The sequence below is a fragment of the Rhagoletis zephyria genome, unplaced genomic scaffold (genome assembly GCF_001687245.7).
Source record: "Rhagoletis zephyria isolate East Lansing unplaced genomic scaffold, Rhagoletis_zephyria_1.1 Rzeph_scaffold_01766, whole genome shotgun sequence".
Lineage (NCBI taxonomy): Eukaryota > Metazoa > Arthropoda > Insecta > Diptera > Tephritidae > Rhagoletis > Rhagoletis zephyria.
The window spans coordinates 8,329-27,004 of NW_016158850.1; the positions used below are offsets into that span (position 1 = coordinate 8,329).

The following is an 18,676-nucleotide window of genomic DNA, read 5'->3' on the forward strand; positions in this document are numbered from 1 at the left end:
CGAACATTACAATGAACGCGTGAATATATCTACTATACGATTTAAAAACGAATATAAACGCGGTAAAAATAACTTTGAATAACCACTGAAGCGTTATAAATATTACAACATTTTTAACGTAAAAATAAATTTGAATAATCACTGAAGCGTTATAAATATTACAACATTTTTAACGTAAATTATGGATATTATATTGTGACTAAAAATGGTTATCAAAAGATAAGAGCAATGACACTCTTTGTTTCAATATTTCTGCTTATCAATACTAGAGTTTGCACAAACTGTCAACCTTTTTGAGGAGCAAATATGGAAGATCTTAGTATTTGCATAATATCATTGGTGATAATAGTGTTCGCATTATTTATTATTCGTGTAAGTGTATAAAAATAGAATGTAAAATTCACGATTAAAATGTTAGCACAGATGTATTGTATGTGCATATGTAATAACAACACGTTTTTTTCGCTTGCAGATAATCACCTTATCAATACGAAATTCAATAATATTACAACAACTGAAGCAAGAGGGTGAGTGACTTATGCCTGGCACCGTACCTTAAAGTGTGTTTCAGTGCATAATAATGATTTGTTATGAAATATACAGATTTATGTATATGAAAGGACCTCGAAAAAAATTCTCAAATTCAGATATCTTTTGCAAATAAAGCAGTACTAGCAGACCCGGCGAACTTCGTCCCGCCCAAGACCTTTTTTTTTATATGCCGAACCCTAACCGCCAAAATAACGTAAGCGACATTTTTTCCAAAATTTTTCAATTGAAACGGGGCCGGCTGAAAAAATTTAACAAATTTTTGCAAAATGCAAATATGATAAAATATGCAATAAAAGACAATTAAATAGCACTAAAGAGGAATTTTGTGATTTTCTTCAATAAGAAAAAAAAAATTATGTTCAAAGGCGAATTCATATAAGGTGATATCGATTCTACAAATACAAAAATTACTTGTATTTTGTTTTTGCCTTTAGCTGACGATTGTCAAATTTTAGCTATTCTTCCCCGAAGGAAAAAGGGTGACAGAAAATACAACCACTCTCACGTTTTCACTCACTAGTGAAATTCAAAATTTTGACAATCACACGCTATTCACAGCTGATGAAGTGATTCAGTTATAGCTTTGAAAGGTAGTCGATTTTAAAAGAAAATATTGACTGCTCATTACACAGTATGTCCCAAACTCGTTGATCTGCTAGAGTCGGTTGTGTAAAACGGCAGCTCGTCTTCCGAATTTTAAGAGGTTCATTAAAACTATTAATAATTTAATCTTACAGCCGATACAAGACCATGAAATCGTTTGAATGTATTTTAATGGCTTCTATCTGGCTTGCGATTGATGTGGAAGCTGTCAACATAAAGTCCGTATTTGAAGATCTTAAATATTTGAGAAATCAGTGCAGAATAAACGCAGGAATTCAAAACGGTAGCTGGAAATATTGGTTCCGCATATATGTTCCAGGACAAATGGCGTAGAACAAGAAAACTTAGTGACAAATTACTTCAAGAATCCATGGATTCGAATTCTGAGGCGAGGTCTTCTGCGTTCCGCTTGGACTTATTGAAAACATGACGATACGATTTGATGCTTTCAAGAAACTTGAATCAAAAATCTTTCTTTTCTTTGGAAATAAATTGAGCTAAGTAAATAATTTCGGTAAAAGCAAACAGTATCCTTCTGTGAAACTAACGATAACAAAAAAAATTAAGATGAAAAATATTGCGAATATTTAAAAAATTTCAGCACGCGGTCACTTGTTTGAGGCACTGTATATGCATGCACATTAGGGTGGTCCAAAAATGAATGTGGTGAAAGTAAAGTCGGAATTTTACCGCCCTATTCCCACAACACTGACAAAACTCATGGGCTGACTATTGCCTTTACTACTGCGCCTAATACTATGCCGCAAATTTATTTTAAACTCTCGTATGGTGACAATTGTCAATGTTGTTGTTATGACCTTCTGAGTACGCGACAACGGCGAAACAACCTCAATGTTTATACATATTGTGTTTAAGGTGCAACAATTGTGACAGTAGTCATACGATGAATTTTGTCAGTGTTGTGGGAATAGGGCGGTTAATGCTCTAACCCGCTAGGATTGTTCTAAATCGAAAAAAATTGTACCCGTTTCATTATTTTTAAATGAAAAAATATTTAGAGGTCGCTCAAAGCGTTCACAGTTTTCTATGAATTTTATATAGCAAAATGCATTTTTGTGGAAACGGTATAGAATTCTTGAAAATTATCGCTTTGGGCGGCCTCTAAATATTTTTAGATTTTAAAATAAAAAACAGGGGTACATTTTTTCGGTATAGAACAATCCTAGGGAGTGAGAGCATTAAAATTCTGACTCTACTAATTTTAGATCACCATACTGAACACACATATGTACATATGTATGTATGGACGCATGTTCATGAATTTGTTAATTTGTCTTAGAATTTATCGCTAAACAAATCACAGCTACAAAAACAAAATGGTCGTCGAATATTAGCCGGGTCTTAATAAATATCCAAAAGTTGACTCACTGTTAAGTAGAAAATAATTTAAATGTACATATGTACATTAGAGTGGTCCAAAAACTGTAAAGTCGAAATTTTAATGCCGCCAACCCTTAGGATTGTTCTATATAAAAAATATACTTCTTTTTTTAATTTAAAATCAAACAAGTAAGAAAGTCTAAGTTCGGGCGGTGCCGAACATTAAATACCCGGCGCAAGTATTAAATATATGTTTTTTCACCTTTCCGAAACCTTGCGCTAGATGGTAAGCCGGGGTGTATCAATTTTGAGTAAATTAGCGTCCTTCAATTTCGAAATATTGAAGTTTCAAGCATTTCTGAAATTTAAAGTTCAATATTTACTGATTTATCNCAAAGTTTTCGTATAAATGGTATAGAATTCTTGAAAATCAATATTTTCAATCGAAAAACTCTTGTTTAATTTGGCCGCTTCCTAAATATTTTTTGATTTCAAAATAAAAAATAGGAGTATCTTCCTTTTCGGTATAGAAAAATCTTAGGGGGTGGCGGCATTAAAATTCCTACTTTACCTTTTCCGCATACATTTTTTGACCACCCTAATATACATACATACATATCTACGTACAAGCGGTGACCATTTGGAATGAATAGTCAAAAATAACAGTCGCAAAATTAACATGTAACGAACGGATGACAAAAAGTAGTCGCTACAAAGGAGTAAAATGTTTTAAATAGTTTTTCTTTGAGTTTGCATACGAAAACGAACCAAACGATTACGAACAGTCAAAACGAATTTCACAAAAATCGCAATGTACGAAAATTTCAATACCGTTACGCCTATGAATGGCTTGGTAAATTATACAACGATCAGCGCTGTACAAACACCAACAACCACACAATCAAATTCCGTATTCCACTGTTGCAATTGGTTTGGACTCTATAACTATTTGGTGGTACTTTTTGTTCTCCTTACCGGGCTGTGCATATTACTTGGGAAGGTGAAGTGACAGAAATTCAAATTATCTATAGCGTGTTTATATTAATAAAATATAAATCTCTTCATAATATTTAATTGAAGGTAATCATTAAAGCTCGACGCCGAAAATATCGACTTCTGCAACCAGGTAAATGTTAACTCTTACACTTCAAGAATTTGAATTAGTCAATTTACGCGCTAAATATACTACATATAACCCTCGAGTTCAATTTAGAGGTGAAGAGCCAGGTCCAGCAAAAATTTGAAAACGTTGAGGTTGTTCACGCTTGCCTGGTTATCAGGTTATGTGCAAGAATAATAGAATACAAGATTGCGTCTATCAGAGAGGATTTTTGAGAATAAAGAGCGAAATACACCACACAAGCGGTTTGACAAACCAAGCGAANGCGACGTCACACTGGTGCAATTGCGAGAGAAATGCCAAAACGTAAGCAAGAATGGAAGAAGAAAAAATGTTGCAAGGAAAACGTAAACAAGTTGCACAAGTGTGACGTCATACAAACAACGATTCTGTCAAATTCACTGAGAGGAGTAGCGGTACCGTGATTGGCGCAACCTCTATTTCTCTCAATCGTGGGTTATGTGGTTATATTTTTTACTCAGTTTACATTAATAAAATACACTATACAGGGCGTGTGTGAATCGGTAACAAAGTTCTATGGGGAAAGCTCTTGAATAATATTTTTACTATGGTGGAACAGTTTTGCCAATTTGAAATGAAATCTTTTTTGACAGCAGTAAATTTTTGATAACCGTAGATTTATGCGGAATAAAATATTACAAATTGAAGTGAAGTTAATATTTTAAGAAAACATCTACCATCGTTGATTGCAATTCATCAATTTAAGCTTTTATTTAACGAAAAGCTGCACACTTCAACAATCTTTGCGATTGTCAAAATTTTCTATGCTTTTGTCAAAAATTTCACTAGCCTCATGAGCTACTGAAATTTTATTCACCTCATAGTTGTCAAAAATTTACTCGCCGCGAACTTTGTTTACTGATTCAAACACGCTCACAATAATAATTTTTAACCAGATAACCAGGTAAGTGTGTACAACCTCTTTTGAAAAGTTAACACGTAAATTAAAATTTTAGTGAAATGAAGCCATATATTAAATTTTTTAAATACTGTCTACAGTGATCTACAGTGATGTAGCGCTGCCAAGTCCTTCGACACTGATTTTTTTTATGTTTTCTTCTCTTTTGTAATTTAATTTTTTTTACATAATCTTTAGATTTTAATGTTTAAAAAAAAGGAACGAATGGTATATTCGAAGTCAGCAACCAATATATAAATGAAATAAAAATATATAGATGTCGTGCTTGCTTTTTTTTGCTACCGACCAGTGCAATCCAATTGGTAATCTCAAATATTTATAAAAAAATCATTTTGTCACTAGCCTTAAATAAACAAAAAATTATAAATCAGAAAAATAAAATGGTATTGTGTTATTAAATCAAAAGTAAAAAATAATACTTCATTGAATAACTGTCGGACCTATCCACATCCCCCTTGCCACGCCACTGCATGTTACGAACAAACTAAATACTCCTTTAAAAAACTACAGAAACCCAAACTTTCTTTGTCTATCTTAATGCATATGCACGCCCAAGAATAATAGGGGTATTCTCTAAGTCTTGAAAAACCCTTGAACGTTGCACGGTAGAACTGGCTTTCCTATGGGAAAACTTTCCAAACTGTGCAGGGGTTATACGGGAATTCGAGAATACCCCTATTATATATAAGCATAGGAAATATTCATATTTTACACATAATTACTTACCTTATCAGCTCATTTGTCAATGTTTCATCGAAGAAAATCCTATAAGTTAGATAAAATTTGCGCACCTTTACCGCCTTTATTGGCAAAAGGCAAGTATTGGCTTAACGGTAAAAACAAATGAACATACATACACACACACACAGATACACGTATATACACAAAACCAGTATGTAATCTTTTCTAAAAATATTTGCGCAAATACATACGTACGTACATATGAACAAACAAAGCCAAGAATTAAAGTCGAAAACATATATACATACATACATATGTGCATACTACATAGAAAATCAAAAGTTGCCCTACAATTTCGGATAAACTTAATTTTTAGTTGAAAAATATCTTTGCCGCGTAACGCTTCGTATCCTTAAAATGTCGGTCATGTTTGCTAGCATTACAACGGTCGGTACAACCGTCGGGACGACTATAACCTCATATTTACGAAACAGTACATCAACGGTATATTCTGCCGGTAATAAAAGTATCGCGATTACTACCGCTCTAACAACGTCCAGTAGCGATAATGTAACAGAAACTCCGTGGCTATCCACAACGGTTGAACCAGCAGCTTCGGGTACTGTTATCATCACTGATGATTATTGGTACTGGGGCAGTTTGTATTACTTCTACATTATTTTATTGCTATTCTTGTGCTTCGGCTTGATTTTGGTACGTATGTATGCAAGAGAATCGTGTTGCAGCGTTACTGCTGTTCAAATAAAAATTAATTTTTATTTTCTTCCGCATGTCTCTGTTACAATAAAAAGGCCGGTATTACACGCAATAAACGTTCAGCAGAGGCACAGAGAGGTAATGATAATATATGTACATACATATTTATATCGTACCTTTACTACAAGAGCGTCAAAGAATTAAAAATTTGAGAATAACGGAATTAAAGTTTACAGCCCCGTGATAAAAAATGAAGACACATTTTCTTCTAAGGAGCTATTATTACTCGGTGCGCATGTGTATTTCAGCATAAACTAGAATAACTTTTTTTTGATTACATATTACACTCTTGCAGTAATGGTACGATATATCGCTAACTTAAAGTGAAAAGTTGCTAAGTCCACTTTTTTTGAAAAGTCATATTTTGAAATAGAAAGCATGAGAAATTAAAAATGCGTTGTTTCGAAAAGGGTTAAGCTACTTTCGAAAAGAATTAAGGTACTTTTATTTTATTATTTCTCGTTTATATTCAATGAAAGGTAAATTTGCCAAGTCCAAAGGAAACACCAAAAAACCGACGAGGCCAAAATAATACGAAATCTTTTAATAAAGACCGAATCTTTCTGATTCGTATGGAATTGGCATTTGCTTTAAATACGCAAAATTGTGTATTCAAAGTTTTGCGAAATACTTGAAGTGGCTAAATGAAGTTTTCCAAAAAAAAGGGAACCTTTACTTCAAGTGCCCTAAGCCTTGCCTTATTCATGTCTAATCCTTACTACTCAATTGGTAAGGCTTTCGACTTACTTTAGTAAGGATTAGAGATATGATTTACTTAGGTATAGTTTTTTTTTTTTGAGTTGCGAGTTGTATCGTTATTGTAGAGGACCATCTATATGCACAACACAGAAAAGAAAATCTACTTAAATACCGCGCTTTGATAAGTGAATCGGCATTTTTAACAATAATAAAGTCAAGTCTAGAGCGAATCGTTTATTTATTTATTTTCTAATTTTTGTAAATAATTGATTATTTTTAACGCGAAATATCTTCAGTCACGGTAGTAGGTAAAAGGAATTTCATTTTACTGCAGAACAATTTAAAATCGTACGAGTCCTATTTTTTTACTATATACAATGTATATATCCCAAGCGTGCTGAGCGGTTTCGATTTTGGTATCGAAATTTTTTATAGATTTTGTTATCGAAATTTTGAAATTAAAATTTTTTTTTGGAAAATTTGAAATTGATATTTTTTTGATTTTGTTATCGATTTTGTTATCGATACTTTGATCGATTTTGCTATCGATGTTATGATCGAATTTGTTATCGATATTGTATCGATATTTTTACCGAATTTGTTATGGAAATAGTTATTGATATTTTTATCGGTTTTGTTATCGATATTTTGATGGATGCTACTATCGACTTTGTTATCGATAGAGTAAAAAGATACAAATAAAGATAAAGGAAAACAGAATAACATAAATGTAGTTAGAACGAACAGGATAGAGGTAGGGGTCTAGATAGAAAAAATACAAAAAATATAACCTTAAGCAAAAGCAAAAATTTATAGAAATCATAGTTTTCGAATTTCTTTTCCCATTTTTTGTCTGCTTCCAAGATAGTCGAAAAGTAGCTTGTTTTCACTGCTCAGCGCGCTTGGGACATTTGACGTGAATTGCCCCATATACAGCCATGTGAAAATTAATAAGGACACAATTTTGCCAGATTTGGCTATTTTTCTATTGTTTGTTTAATGTTGCTCATCTGGAAGGCCTTCTATGGGTAGCGAAAGAAGAAGTCCTTCAATTTGTGCCACTCCATACAAAAAAGAAAGGAGAAAGCACTGTAGAGTGGAAGGCCTCTTGACTCTCAGGAAGGCCTTTCGAAAGGGCTTTTAAGTCCTGAAATTATCTACTGGGGTAATCTGAAAAATGCCCTGTCTGCAATCGGGATGTACAACTGGCGCCACCTCGCAAACCACAAAGGCCATTGGCGTAGTTTTTTGGTCTCGGCCCAAACAGATGAACGGTTGTAGAACCAAACAATTGTCCAAAACTGGTGTGAAGTTCCCCTCTTATGTTTAGTTATCTAATACATTTTTGTTAGTCACTTTCACTGAGTTTTTTATTTCGCCTTATATTTTAACTTACAACAAGTATTTTGTGCGCTGCAGCTCACTTATCCGCTAGTTGAGAGAAGTGTTACATTAAAAAAGGTGGATGTACATAGTAGCATAAATAGTTTAGCAACTTATCTACATACATACACTACATACACATATGCCAACCATAAACTATATATATTTGTATGAAAATTCAAATTCCTTAAGGCACATTTAATTCTATAACAGCTGCTTTAACGCTGCGAAAAAGCCAAAATTAATGCAGCCCAAGTACACATAGTAGATGTTCAATTTGAATATTTCCCACTTCTCACGCACCAACAGTTTCAACGCATTCCAACGCGTTGAGTCCAGTGATTTTTGTTCACTAATAGTCGAATGAACACAACATTTGGACATAACCCAGAAGGCGGTCATGCGATTTTGTGTACGTAGCGTAGCTTCAATGCCGCGAATCAGGTCGTTGGTTTTAAGTATGAGCAGCATTTGGCGATCAACTTGCTCTAACACATCGGCGATGTGTGGCAATACAAGTGAGGTGTTGTCTTGCAGCGTTTCTTTCTGTGTGGAAGAAATATGCAGTGATTTGTTGTTGTATCTCAAAAGAAAAGTGAATGCAATTTAATTTCTACTCACCTCTTCTTTGGTGTACTTCACTTTGTTGATGCCTTGAATTAGTGTCTCCCACGGTCGCCCCGTAACCATGCAAGCAAATAATCCATATAAATCACCTTTGATACCCAAATTCTGACTATGCACACGCATAGCCTGTCGATCGACGTTCAATATGCTGAGCCAGAGCTTTGAGTATTCATAACGGAATTTGTCAGTTAGATTCGCATAGAGACCATGATCTAATAATATGATTTCTACTTGTCCCTTTGGACTTTTATGTACAAGTATGTTACCAGGATGAGGATCACTGTGCACGAAACCCGTTGTGAAAATCATTTCCGAATACAATTGTCCAATCTTATTCGACACGGTAAATGGATCGATTTTATGCTGCTTAATATAGTCGAGATCGTTGACCTGGCCACCTTCCAAGTACTCCATGACTAGTACACGCGGTGAGCTGAGTTCCCAGTAAATTTTCGGCACACGTAGCCATGAGTATTTTTGAAATTGCTTCGCTACTTTCTCTGCATTTTTGCCCTCATTCAGAAAATCCAGTTCCACAGGTAAATTCTTTTTGCACTCATCGACTAGCCATTGTATTTTGAAGTCGGGGAAAACGCGTGACATCAATTTCACTAGTACTTCCATAGTCTTCATATCGACGCGGGAGTTTCCCTTCACATAGGGATGTTGTACTTTAACAGCGACCACCTCGCCCGTTTTTAGTGTTGCCTTATGCACTTGCGCTAGCGATGCAGTTCCAAGTGGATTTGGCTCAAAGGTCTCAAATATATCCTCAGGATTTTGTTTTAAATCTTGTCGTATGACTTTGTATAAATCCTCGACAGGATTTTGTGGTGCATTCGAGTGTAGTATTTTCATTGTTTGTACAAATTCTTTGGGTAGTAAATACTCCAATGCACCAATATGTTGGCCAGTTTTTATGTAAACACCCTTATTGACGCAAATCAGTTCTAGTAACTTTTGGGCGGCAATTTTGTGTACACGACTCTTTTCCGCTTTATACTCGGGCGTGGTTTTGTCCCACTCACGATAGAACAGTTCGCGTTTGTAAGTGAGTGCCACATCGAAAACAGTGATTGCCGAACGGCCGAGACGCACAATACCCAAGGAGTTGACATCGTAATCGTTTGTGTGTAGACTAAGGCCGGTGCTAACGACGCCAGCGCCAATGATGCTGTACGAAAGGACACGACGAAACATTTATGGCACACTTTTGTTGCTCGATGTGTTTACTTGCAAGGCAGCACAGCGATGTATGGATGTAGCTGCAAATTTAAGGAAAACTGAATTAATGTGATGAATTTCATAAGTATGTATGTATGTACATTAGGGTGGTCCTTAAATGTAGAAAGCAAATTTTTACATCACATTTCTTAATAATTTAACTTAAAATTTTTTTAATCTCCATAGAGGAATCTGAACTTTGGACCCTGCGCGACACGCATTAACCGTCTCCAACCGGGACTAAAATTTGTTTTTATACAAAATTTAAGAACTCCTTTACGACGCTATCTACAAAAAAAAACCCAAGATTTTAGACCCAAGGTTTCTTCGACAAATTTGCTAAGAATTACACGTAAAATCCTTCGGTGCTATACACGCGTAGTCGAAAAATTCTCCCATACATAGACCCGCCCTAATGTATGTGTGATGTTACATTTGTATATACATAGATTGCTGGTAGAGATGCGTGGGCATAAATTAGAATTTGCGGTGCACTCAGGTGAAAATTTTCCAGCTTGTCAATAATGATCGCCAAGCGTTATTTTTTGACCTTCTGAAATAAATTCTATAAATAACAAAGCTGGTGAAGTCAGTCTATTGGGCACAATGCTGCAAATGACTATACCCAGTAGAACTTGAGAGCATCCTACGATTGCCTTTAAAAAGAATTGGGAAAAAATTACATTACTAGCATGTAAATAATTCCAATTACAATATGCAGGCCCTTGCAATAGAATGAAAAAAATTACATTTGAAATTACTGCAAAGGAGTTAAAACAGTAATCGATTCCTTTGCTGTGGACTGAAGGAATTGATTTCTAATTACAATTACTGGGGAGCATAATTGGAATTGCTCTACCATGAATTCATGTTTATAATTCGCTGGACTATTGTGGCGAGGATGCTATGCCTGTCTGTAGATGATTCGTTTAAGAAAAATCTTTTTGCTCGTGCCCATTGAAACAGACATTAGCACTTTAAGGCATTTACCAGTTCCAAGATATTCAGCCTCATTGCGAGAGTCGTGCCGAATGCAAGTCGTTTTTCGAGAGTCGCTTCGTATCGAAAATTTAGCGTCATTGCCTAAAATTTCCACTCGACTAGTGTATTAAAACGGAAGAACTTGGCAGCACTGCATAGTTTTCGACAATTTTCGTCGTTTACTTATTTCAGCACGACAGTAGACAATGCTAATGTTGTCGAGTCGTACAATTCAATTTACGACTTACGCAATGAAGGCTGATTTTCATTTAAGTTTGCATTGCGAATGAAAAAAATTCCAACTTAAAAATGGAAAATGTTACTCATACGCCGTGTACGAGTATTAACGATACGCCTATGTACGTTATAGCGTGTGAGTAACCACTTTTCCTGCTCCTATTTCATACAAAAACAAAGTATCAATTTACAGGGTGAAATATTAAATCTTGAGTGCAGTTCAGAGTCTGAGTATTTTTTCACATACCAATTTAAATAATTCTCATTATAAACCAGGTACCGAGAACGCGTTCCGGGTATGGTTTAGTTCTGCATAAGAACAAAATGTAATGTCAAGAACGTTTCCAGAAAAGAACCAAACGGGAAAAAAGTATTGAGAGCAGTTTGAACGTTCTGCTATAGAACAAAACGAGAACGTTAAGAATGAGAGGAGCGTCTACGTGTTGGGATGAAAAATCGTTTCAGTGAGAACCATGATGGTTAATTCTAAGTCAGAGGAAAGTTGGGATCATTTCAACTTCCAGATCATTTATCATTAGGGTGAACTGTCCATTTATGAAAACAATTTTTAGGTTTCTGTGCAAGTAAAGTTCGTTTCTAAAGTCTTTCGTTGACTTGAACTAGTAAATACAGTGTCTAACGTTAGAGAAATATTTTGATTTTACATTAGAATTCTAATGGAGTTCGCGATTTGAAAATCAGTTTAGACAACTATGTTAAAACTCCAAAATACAAATGTGCTAATGTACAAATCGTGTGATCCCTGCTTTAAAATACGATTAGATATTTCACCTTTTTCTCGATAACGTGAGCTAAGTCCTTTTTGTAGAGAATGCTAAATATAATTTTCGACAGTTTCTCTAAACATCTTCTAACCTTCTACCTTACAGAAACACAATACAATTCGAATCGTTCTCTTAACCTAAATGCTTGTTGGGAATTCGCATAATTATCTCAGTTCTTTTTTGACTTGTTTTAATATTCAAACATTTCTCGCGTCCACTCTTCGAGAATAGTTCAGAAAAGATTTGTTCCCGTTTCGTTCTCTGTCAGAAAGGTCCTGGGACTTTAGTTCTCAAATGGTTCTTCGAAAAAAAGGTCCTTAGATTTATATTATATATATTTTGTTCTTTGCCAGAACGTTCCGGAGACTTTTGTTCCCCCTTTGTTCTCTTAGAAATGTTCCCGAAAATATTGTTCTCATTTCGTTTTCTTTGTGAACGTTGCACAGGGTTTTGTTCTTATATAATTCCCGTTGAGAACGTTCTCGACAGTTTTGTTTAAATACAATTTCGTTCTTGTGAAAACATTCTCGACGGTTTGGTTCCCATTTCGGTTTGGGCTTTTGAGCATTCTTGGGAACAAAACTACGGGAGTAACGTTTAGTTTCGATCATGCTTTTTGTTCTCGGTGCCTGTTCTTAACTGAGAATGAAAATACATATCTATTAAAATAGAAAAAAAACTGATTTCAAATTTTTGGAATAAAAAAATTATAAAATAAACCTGTTTTCAAATTGTTCCTTATTAATTCTCTTAGGGCCGGTTACATGGAGTAGAAAACATCGATAATTATGTTAATCGATGATTAATGTCAACCAGGCTTTGAGCAACCGGCCCTAAATAATGAAAAAAAAACAGGGAGACGATAGCTATAATATTTTGGAAGATATTAATTCTCTTACGCAAGATTGGCTATCTCGACCACTATGAGGCGGATGGTTACAGCGCTAATCAAGAGGTTAGATTTTTTATTAGCCGTTTACTATAACTTATAAAATATAAGACTCATATGTACACACATACTTATATTTAATATATAACACGGCCTATATACATATGTATGTTTTGAGACATCCTTTTGAGCCCCTGAACATTAAACAAATCGACGAGTAGTAATATTTTCTATTGGTTGCAAATATGCTTTTCCATCTTCATATATTTACCTTTTAAGCTGTTAATTGTCTAGGCTTTTTTCATATAAAACTATCACTAAGCATTGATATAATGATTTTTCATCATTTGTTTGTCCTTTAAAATGCTTCGAAGTGCGCGCAATTTACAAACATATGTATGTACATGACTTTATTAACCGTCGTAATATTCGGACGAATTGATAACCTTCTCCTTTTTGTAAAGTCGGTTAATAACCAGTACATATCTGAATGAATGACTACATATATACGCACATACTTGTAGTGGGAGAACTGTGAGCCGCACAAAAATGTACTAGCCATATGATAGGTTCGTTCGCGTAGCTGTTAATTGTTCATGTTTAACCAAAACTTACAAGTTTTTGCGTTCGCGTACGCAAAAAACTTGCAAAGTAGGGGAAATTGAGAGAGCAAAGTGGCATTTCATTTTGAGGGGAAGCTGTTGGTTTCTGCTGGAAAAATTTTTGCCAACAGCAATTTGCCAACAGGAAAACAGCTGATCAAAAACAGCTGGTTGGCATTTACGCAAATCACAAAATTGAATTTGATGGTTTGGAAGTTAAAAATTNATATAATCGTTATTTAATCAAAAAATCAATCAAAATTTTTACTACGAGTCATATGAAATGTGTGACCACCTGATAACAGCATTAAAATTTCACATTGAAAAAAAGTAATGAAACACCTTAAACGGGAATATTAGGTGCGTTCGTTTAAAATCTCCAACAGAAACCAACCAACTGCCAAATTCCGGCGAAATGTCATCTGTTCGCTCACAAGAGAGAAATATCCAAAATAGTACGCGAACAGAAAATTTGCAGAAACTTGCAAGTTAGACGAACAGCTGATATAATTTTTGTTTACATTCAAAAGTGTAAAATTTAAAACGTACGAAAAGTCATCACAAAGTGTTATACTGACACAGTTTATTGATTAAACAAATAACTACTTATTTCTTACAAGTTTAATTAGTCGCATTTTGTAATTTTTAACTTCCAAACCATCAAATTCAATTTTGTGATTTGCGTAAATGCCAACCAGCTGTTTTTGATCAGCTGTTTTCCTGTTGGCAAATTGCTGTTGGCAAAAATTTTTCCAACAGAAACCAGCAGCTTCCCCTCAAAATGAAATGTCACTTTGCTCTCTCAATTTCCCCTACTTTGCAAGTTTTTTGCGTACGCGAACGCAAAAACTTGTAAGTTTTGGTTAAACATGAACAATTAACAGCTACGCGAACGAACCTATTTACATATGTACACATGCATATGAACACCAGTATATTTCCGTGCCATACCAAACAGCTGATTGCAATTCACTCCGCTCCATGTTGCACATTTACACATTTTTATTGGCGCTGCTGTAGCACATGGCTACAGAGAATTATGCGCGCTGTTGCTGTCGATTGTTTGTTTTTCGTGACTTTCACTCTGCCAATGCCAAGCCATGCCAAAGAGAACAACAAAAACCACTACAGCAGAAAACTCACTATGCAATACCCAATAACTATCAAATCCCAGTGCCAGTAGGTGCAGCATAGGTACCGGAGACTGTGTTACATGGTTACATAAACAATGAATAACTTGAATTGAATTTTCTACAAAGCGAATACATACGCGTATAAAATAAATAAAATACACCTGATGGTTATAGTGCGAATTTCACTTACACAGTATATGTTGCTTAAGTAAAACTTGTGAAATCGTTAAAATTTGCTCGAGTCACCACTACCACGTACTATGTATTTAAGTTGAGAGCCAGTTGGTTAATGTAAGAACACGTGAAATAGCGCTATAAGTCAAGAGCTAACATGACTTTTGATACCGATTTAATGAATTGAAAATGTTAATGACGACGATGATGACGGAACAACGATGACGACGACAAAGGCATCGACTTTGACCTTAACACAACCATACAACACATGCGCTTGCCGCGAACAACAATACCCGACTGACAAGCTAATGCAATGCTTATACGTTTTGCTCTTGATGAGTAAGTACTAGTTGGACGCACCGCTTCTGTGAGTAGTTGGTATGTATGTAGGTATGGATGCGCTAATATGAGTACATACTACATATTATGGGATGTTTTGGGTAACTTTGTGAGCGCTGCTGTTTGTTGAGCATCCGCACATACAAAGGTGATTTTATTTGAGTGGCGATAGTATTTATTGTTTTTGTGTTGCCTGAGAATTCGGAATTATGTATTTCACCAGGTAAGAACTTGCATGCTGTTGGTTAGCTGGGTTATATAAAATTGAAATATGCAGATGTGTTTGCATAGTTTTTTTTATTAACAAAAGCCCCAATTCCTTTTTGCTCCCCTACGCCACATTTTTTTAAATTAAATTTTTAGGCCAAAATCGATTTAATTCGGGAACCTATACTTCAAGGGTCTTTTTCTCGGAACATCTTAAACTTCTAGCTCCCACTCGAATGGATAATTTGGGCCCGAAAATCAGTTGGGGTGGGAAATTCCTCTTGACTAAGTCACCAAAGTAGCATAGGTAGTTGCGTTTTTTTTCCGCTACCCAGCCTTATGTATATATGTACATTAGGTTGGTTCAAAAATTTTATTTTCCAGAACTCAATTAGAAGCCCGTAAAATATGTTTCGTTTATTTTAAATTGGAGAGCTCGCATCTCGATGCAAAAGCGACACAAAGCACACTGGTCGAAAAAGACGGATTCTTGGTACCCAAAATTACCCCATGAGGGGTAATTAAAATCACACGAATAAACTTGTTTCATGGGACATTGAAAAATTCTGCTAAATCTTGACCAATTCAATTCTGCGTGTCCATATCATATTGAATAGGATTGTTACGAACGTTTTCTATTAGTTTTGCAAGCCGCGTTTCGAATGCGTCAAAAGAGAGGAACATTGAATGTTGGAAAAATTCGCAGCGTTGAAATCGTGAATTTCAGCGCTAGCTCATTAAAATATATGGTTAGCATTGTTGTAATTTTTGGTTATGCGGATTCACAACGTCAGATTAGCGCTTCGCTAAAAGCTACATACGAACCAAAATTCTTCAGTTGCGAATTTCTTTAAAACGCTGTTTTTTTAATAAACAAATACAACTGCAAATATCCAAAAATTTAGTTTTTATAAATAAAATTAGATATAAAAAGTAATTGTACCAAAAAAATTACTTCAGGTACTAAAAGAGTTTAAGCTTAGAAGGTGTGCATTAAAATGTAAAAAAAGAAATAGGTAAAATGTATTAGATATATTGTGAGACTTCCGCCAAAATAGTTCAGGGAGTCTACTCTGTATTGCGATTCGAAACCCAATGCGACTCGAAAGCCGACACGGACTAATATAAATTCATAGGGCCGATTATTGAGTGCAAATTATTTGCTTTTCGAATCGCAGTATAGAGTAAACCCCAATTAGATTTACATAGCTGGACCGATTTGAAAAATCTCAAAAAATAATTTTTTTTTTATAAATAAAATTAGGGTTAAAACTTACCCCAGTTGATAAAAGAGTTTAAGCTTAGAAAGTCTGCATAAAAATGTCTAAAAATTGTATCAACAAAATCAAAATAATAAAATGTTTGAAGGTATTTTCAAATCGGTTCAGTTCCCGTAAATCTTAATATTTTTCGAAAATATTTTAGCCGAAGTCCTAAAATATTTTTTTTTTGGTGAGGCACCTTAATGTACAAATATACATACAGTCAGTCAATAAAGTTTAGGTACAGCAAATTTTTTACAATACGGGCAACTATTTTTTAAATATTTTATTTTTCGCTAATTTTTTATAAAAATATGGTTAGTTCTACATCAAAAACCTCAAAAATCAAAGTCCCAAACTTTGTGCAAAATTAAAGAAAATTCTGCAAAATTTCATTCAAATATTGCACTTTTTATTTACGCTCTCTAGAAAAAAGGTGAGTATGCAGTTTTTTAGCCCATTCAATGTTAGTATAATAAAGTGCAAGTATGAGGAAGCTAGAACTTACCATTGATTTTTGGTAATTTTTTTTGTTGAAGGTGTCGCACATTTTTTCCATATAAAAAAAAATTATCAAACATTATTTTATATGGAGAAAATGAGCGACACCTTCAACAAAAAAAGTGCTAAAGTCCTAGCTACCTCAAACTTGCACTTTATTATACTAAAATTGAATGGGCTAAAAACTGCATACACAACATTTTTCTAGAGAGCGTAAATAAAAAGTGCAATATTTTAATGAAATTTTGCATAATTTTCATTAATTTTGCACAAGGTTTGGAACTCTGATTTTTGGGGTTTGTATTGTAATTAACCATATTTTTATAAAAAAATTTCGAAAAATAGTTGCCAGTATTGTAAAAAAATCGCTGTACCTAAACTTTATTGACTCACTGAACTGAACTGAACTGATACTAGAATAAAAGGTTATCCTGCCAAAGTCGAAAATATTAAATAAAGAAAAAACTAGTAAATAAATGTGTATACTCATAATTAAATACGTTTTTTACCTTTATTCTCTCCCATAGCTCGTCTACGCGCTCAAGGAAACGGAACCGCCACATGCGTAACGCCAAACGAATCTGCCAGCGCAGGAACAGCAATATCGACATGGGATAATCCGCCAACATACGAGAATGCTATGGCAAATTACATCGATGCGAAGCAACAGTTGCGTGCAATGGAGGAGGGTGCTGTGGATAATGCTATGGCAATGACTGCTTCCACAACAACGATTGAAACATGTATAACTGAAGTAGCTGCAAGCCGTACAGACTTGAGCGCTAATCCAGCTGGTGCTATAAACACAAGCAACGAAGCACCGAAACCGATGTCGCAGTGATAAAAGTACATAGACGACGACCCTTATAACTATGCTACATCTACTTATATACACACACTTGTATTTATGTTAAACAATTAGTCTTGATGCAATGTTACTGAATAAAGTTAATAAATGTATATAGTATTTACAATAAGCATAGTACCATAAGTTTTCTATACTATACTGTACGATTTATCAGAAAATATATAATGATACATATGAACATTTTAGAAAACGGTTCAAATTTTGTTAAAAAAAAAACATAATTTCCATACATATATAATTCCTGTGTATTTCATGCAGAATAATTAAATACAAAACTCAACACATAACAGTACTTTATTATTCAAAGAAATTTAATAGCTCAAGAATGCATAAAAGATGCCAAAAATAATGAACAAGATAAAGAAAACTATACAAACGAAAAGTAAAAAGGTAATACAACTAAAAAATTAAAAAAAAAAAATTTAAAACAAGATGCATCTAATAAAAAATTAAGAGGTCTGTATTATTATTCAACCACGTATAGAAGTTATGAAGTTATTGAGTTAGCAGAGAGTGTCTCACAAAACAAACTAGAAACTATTAAGATTCAACGTTGCGCACTAAACCCATCACCGGCCGAATATGTAAATTTGACATCTTTTTTGGAATGTATTCACTGTCAAAATGTTAATAAGCGGCGATCAAGCAAACACAGTAATTTTATATTTTATTTGGATTACATTTTTTTTTCATTTTATTTTGTTTCAATAAAATGTCTTACGATATATAAAAATTCAATCTTGTATTA

The 18,676-nt window shown here is 34.4% G+C and overlaps 3 protein-coding genes across 4 annotated transcripts; 2 read left to right on the forward strand and 1 right to left on the reverse strand.

Annotated features, from left to right (window-relative positions):
• The first annotated feature begins 124 nt into the window (after nucleotides 1-124).
• Nucleotides 125-18,639, forward strand: LOC108365068 (uncharacterized). 2 transcript variants are annotated; one of them, XM_017619010.1, is made up of 3 exons: nucleotides 125-372; nucleotides 473-527; nucleotides 17,588-18,629. In XM_017619010.1, the coding sequence occupies exons 1-3, from the start codon at nucleotides 307-309 to the stop codon at nucleotides 17,899-17,901; spliced, it is 435 nt and encodes a 144-aa protein (XP_017474499.1). In that variant the 5' UTR covers nucleotides 125-306; the 3' UTR covers nucleotides 17,902-18,629. The 2 variants fall into 2 exon arrangements, with proteins under 2 accessions (XP_017474499.1, XP_017474497.1); XM_017619008.1 differs by lacking the exons at nucleotides 125-372; nucleotides 473-527 and adding exons at nucleotides 3,126-3,496; nucleotides 3,577-3,622 and having other exon boundaries at nucleotides 17,588-18,639.
• On the forward strand, nucleotides 4,910-7,093 carry LOC108365069 (uncharacterized). Its single transcript, XM_017619011.1, has 2 exons — nucleotides 4,910-5,951; nucleotides 6,050-7,093. Exons 1-2 carry the CDS (start codon nucleotides 5,655-5,657, stop codon nucleotides 6,164-6,166), a joined length of 414 nt encoding a protein of 137 aa, XP_017474500.1. The 5' UTR covers nucleotides 4,910-5,654; the 3' UTR covers nucleotides 6,167-7,093.
• Adck1 (aarF domain containing kinase 1) lies at nucleotides 7,817-15,122 on the reverse strand. The gene is made up of 3 exons (XM_017619005.1): nucleotides 14,765-15,122; nucleotides 8,718-9,988; nucleotides 7,817-8,642 (listed from the first exon to the last, which is right to left on the reverse strand). The coding sequence occupies exons 2-3, from the start codon at nucleotides 9,921-9,923 to the stop codon at nucleotides 8,301-8,303; spliced, it is 1,548 nt and encodes a 515-aa protein (XP_017474494.1). The 5' UTR covers nucleotides 9,924-9,988; nucleotides 14,765-15,122; the 3' UTR covers nucleotides 7,817-8,300.
• Nucleotides 18,640-18,676: the final 37 nt, after the last annotated feature.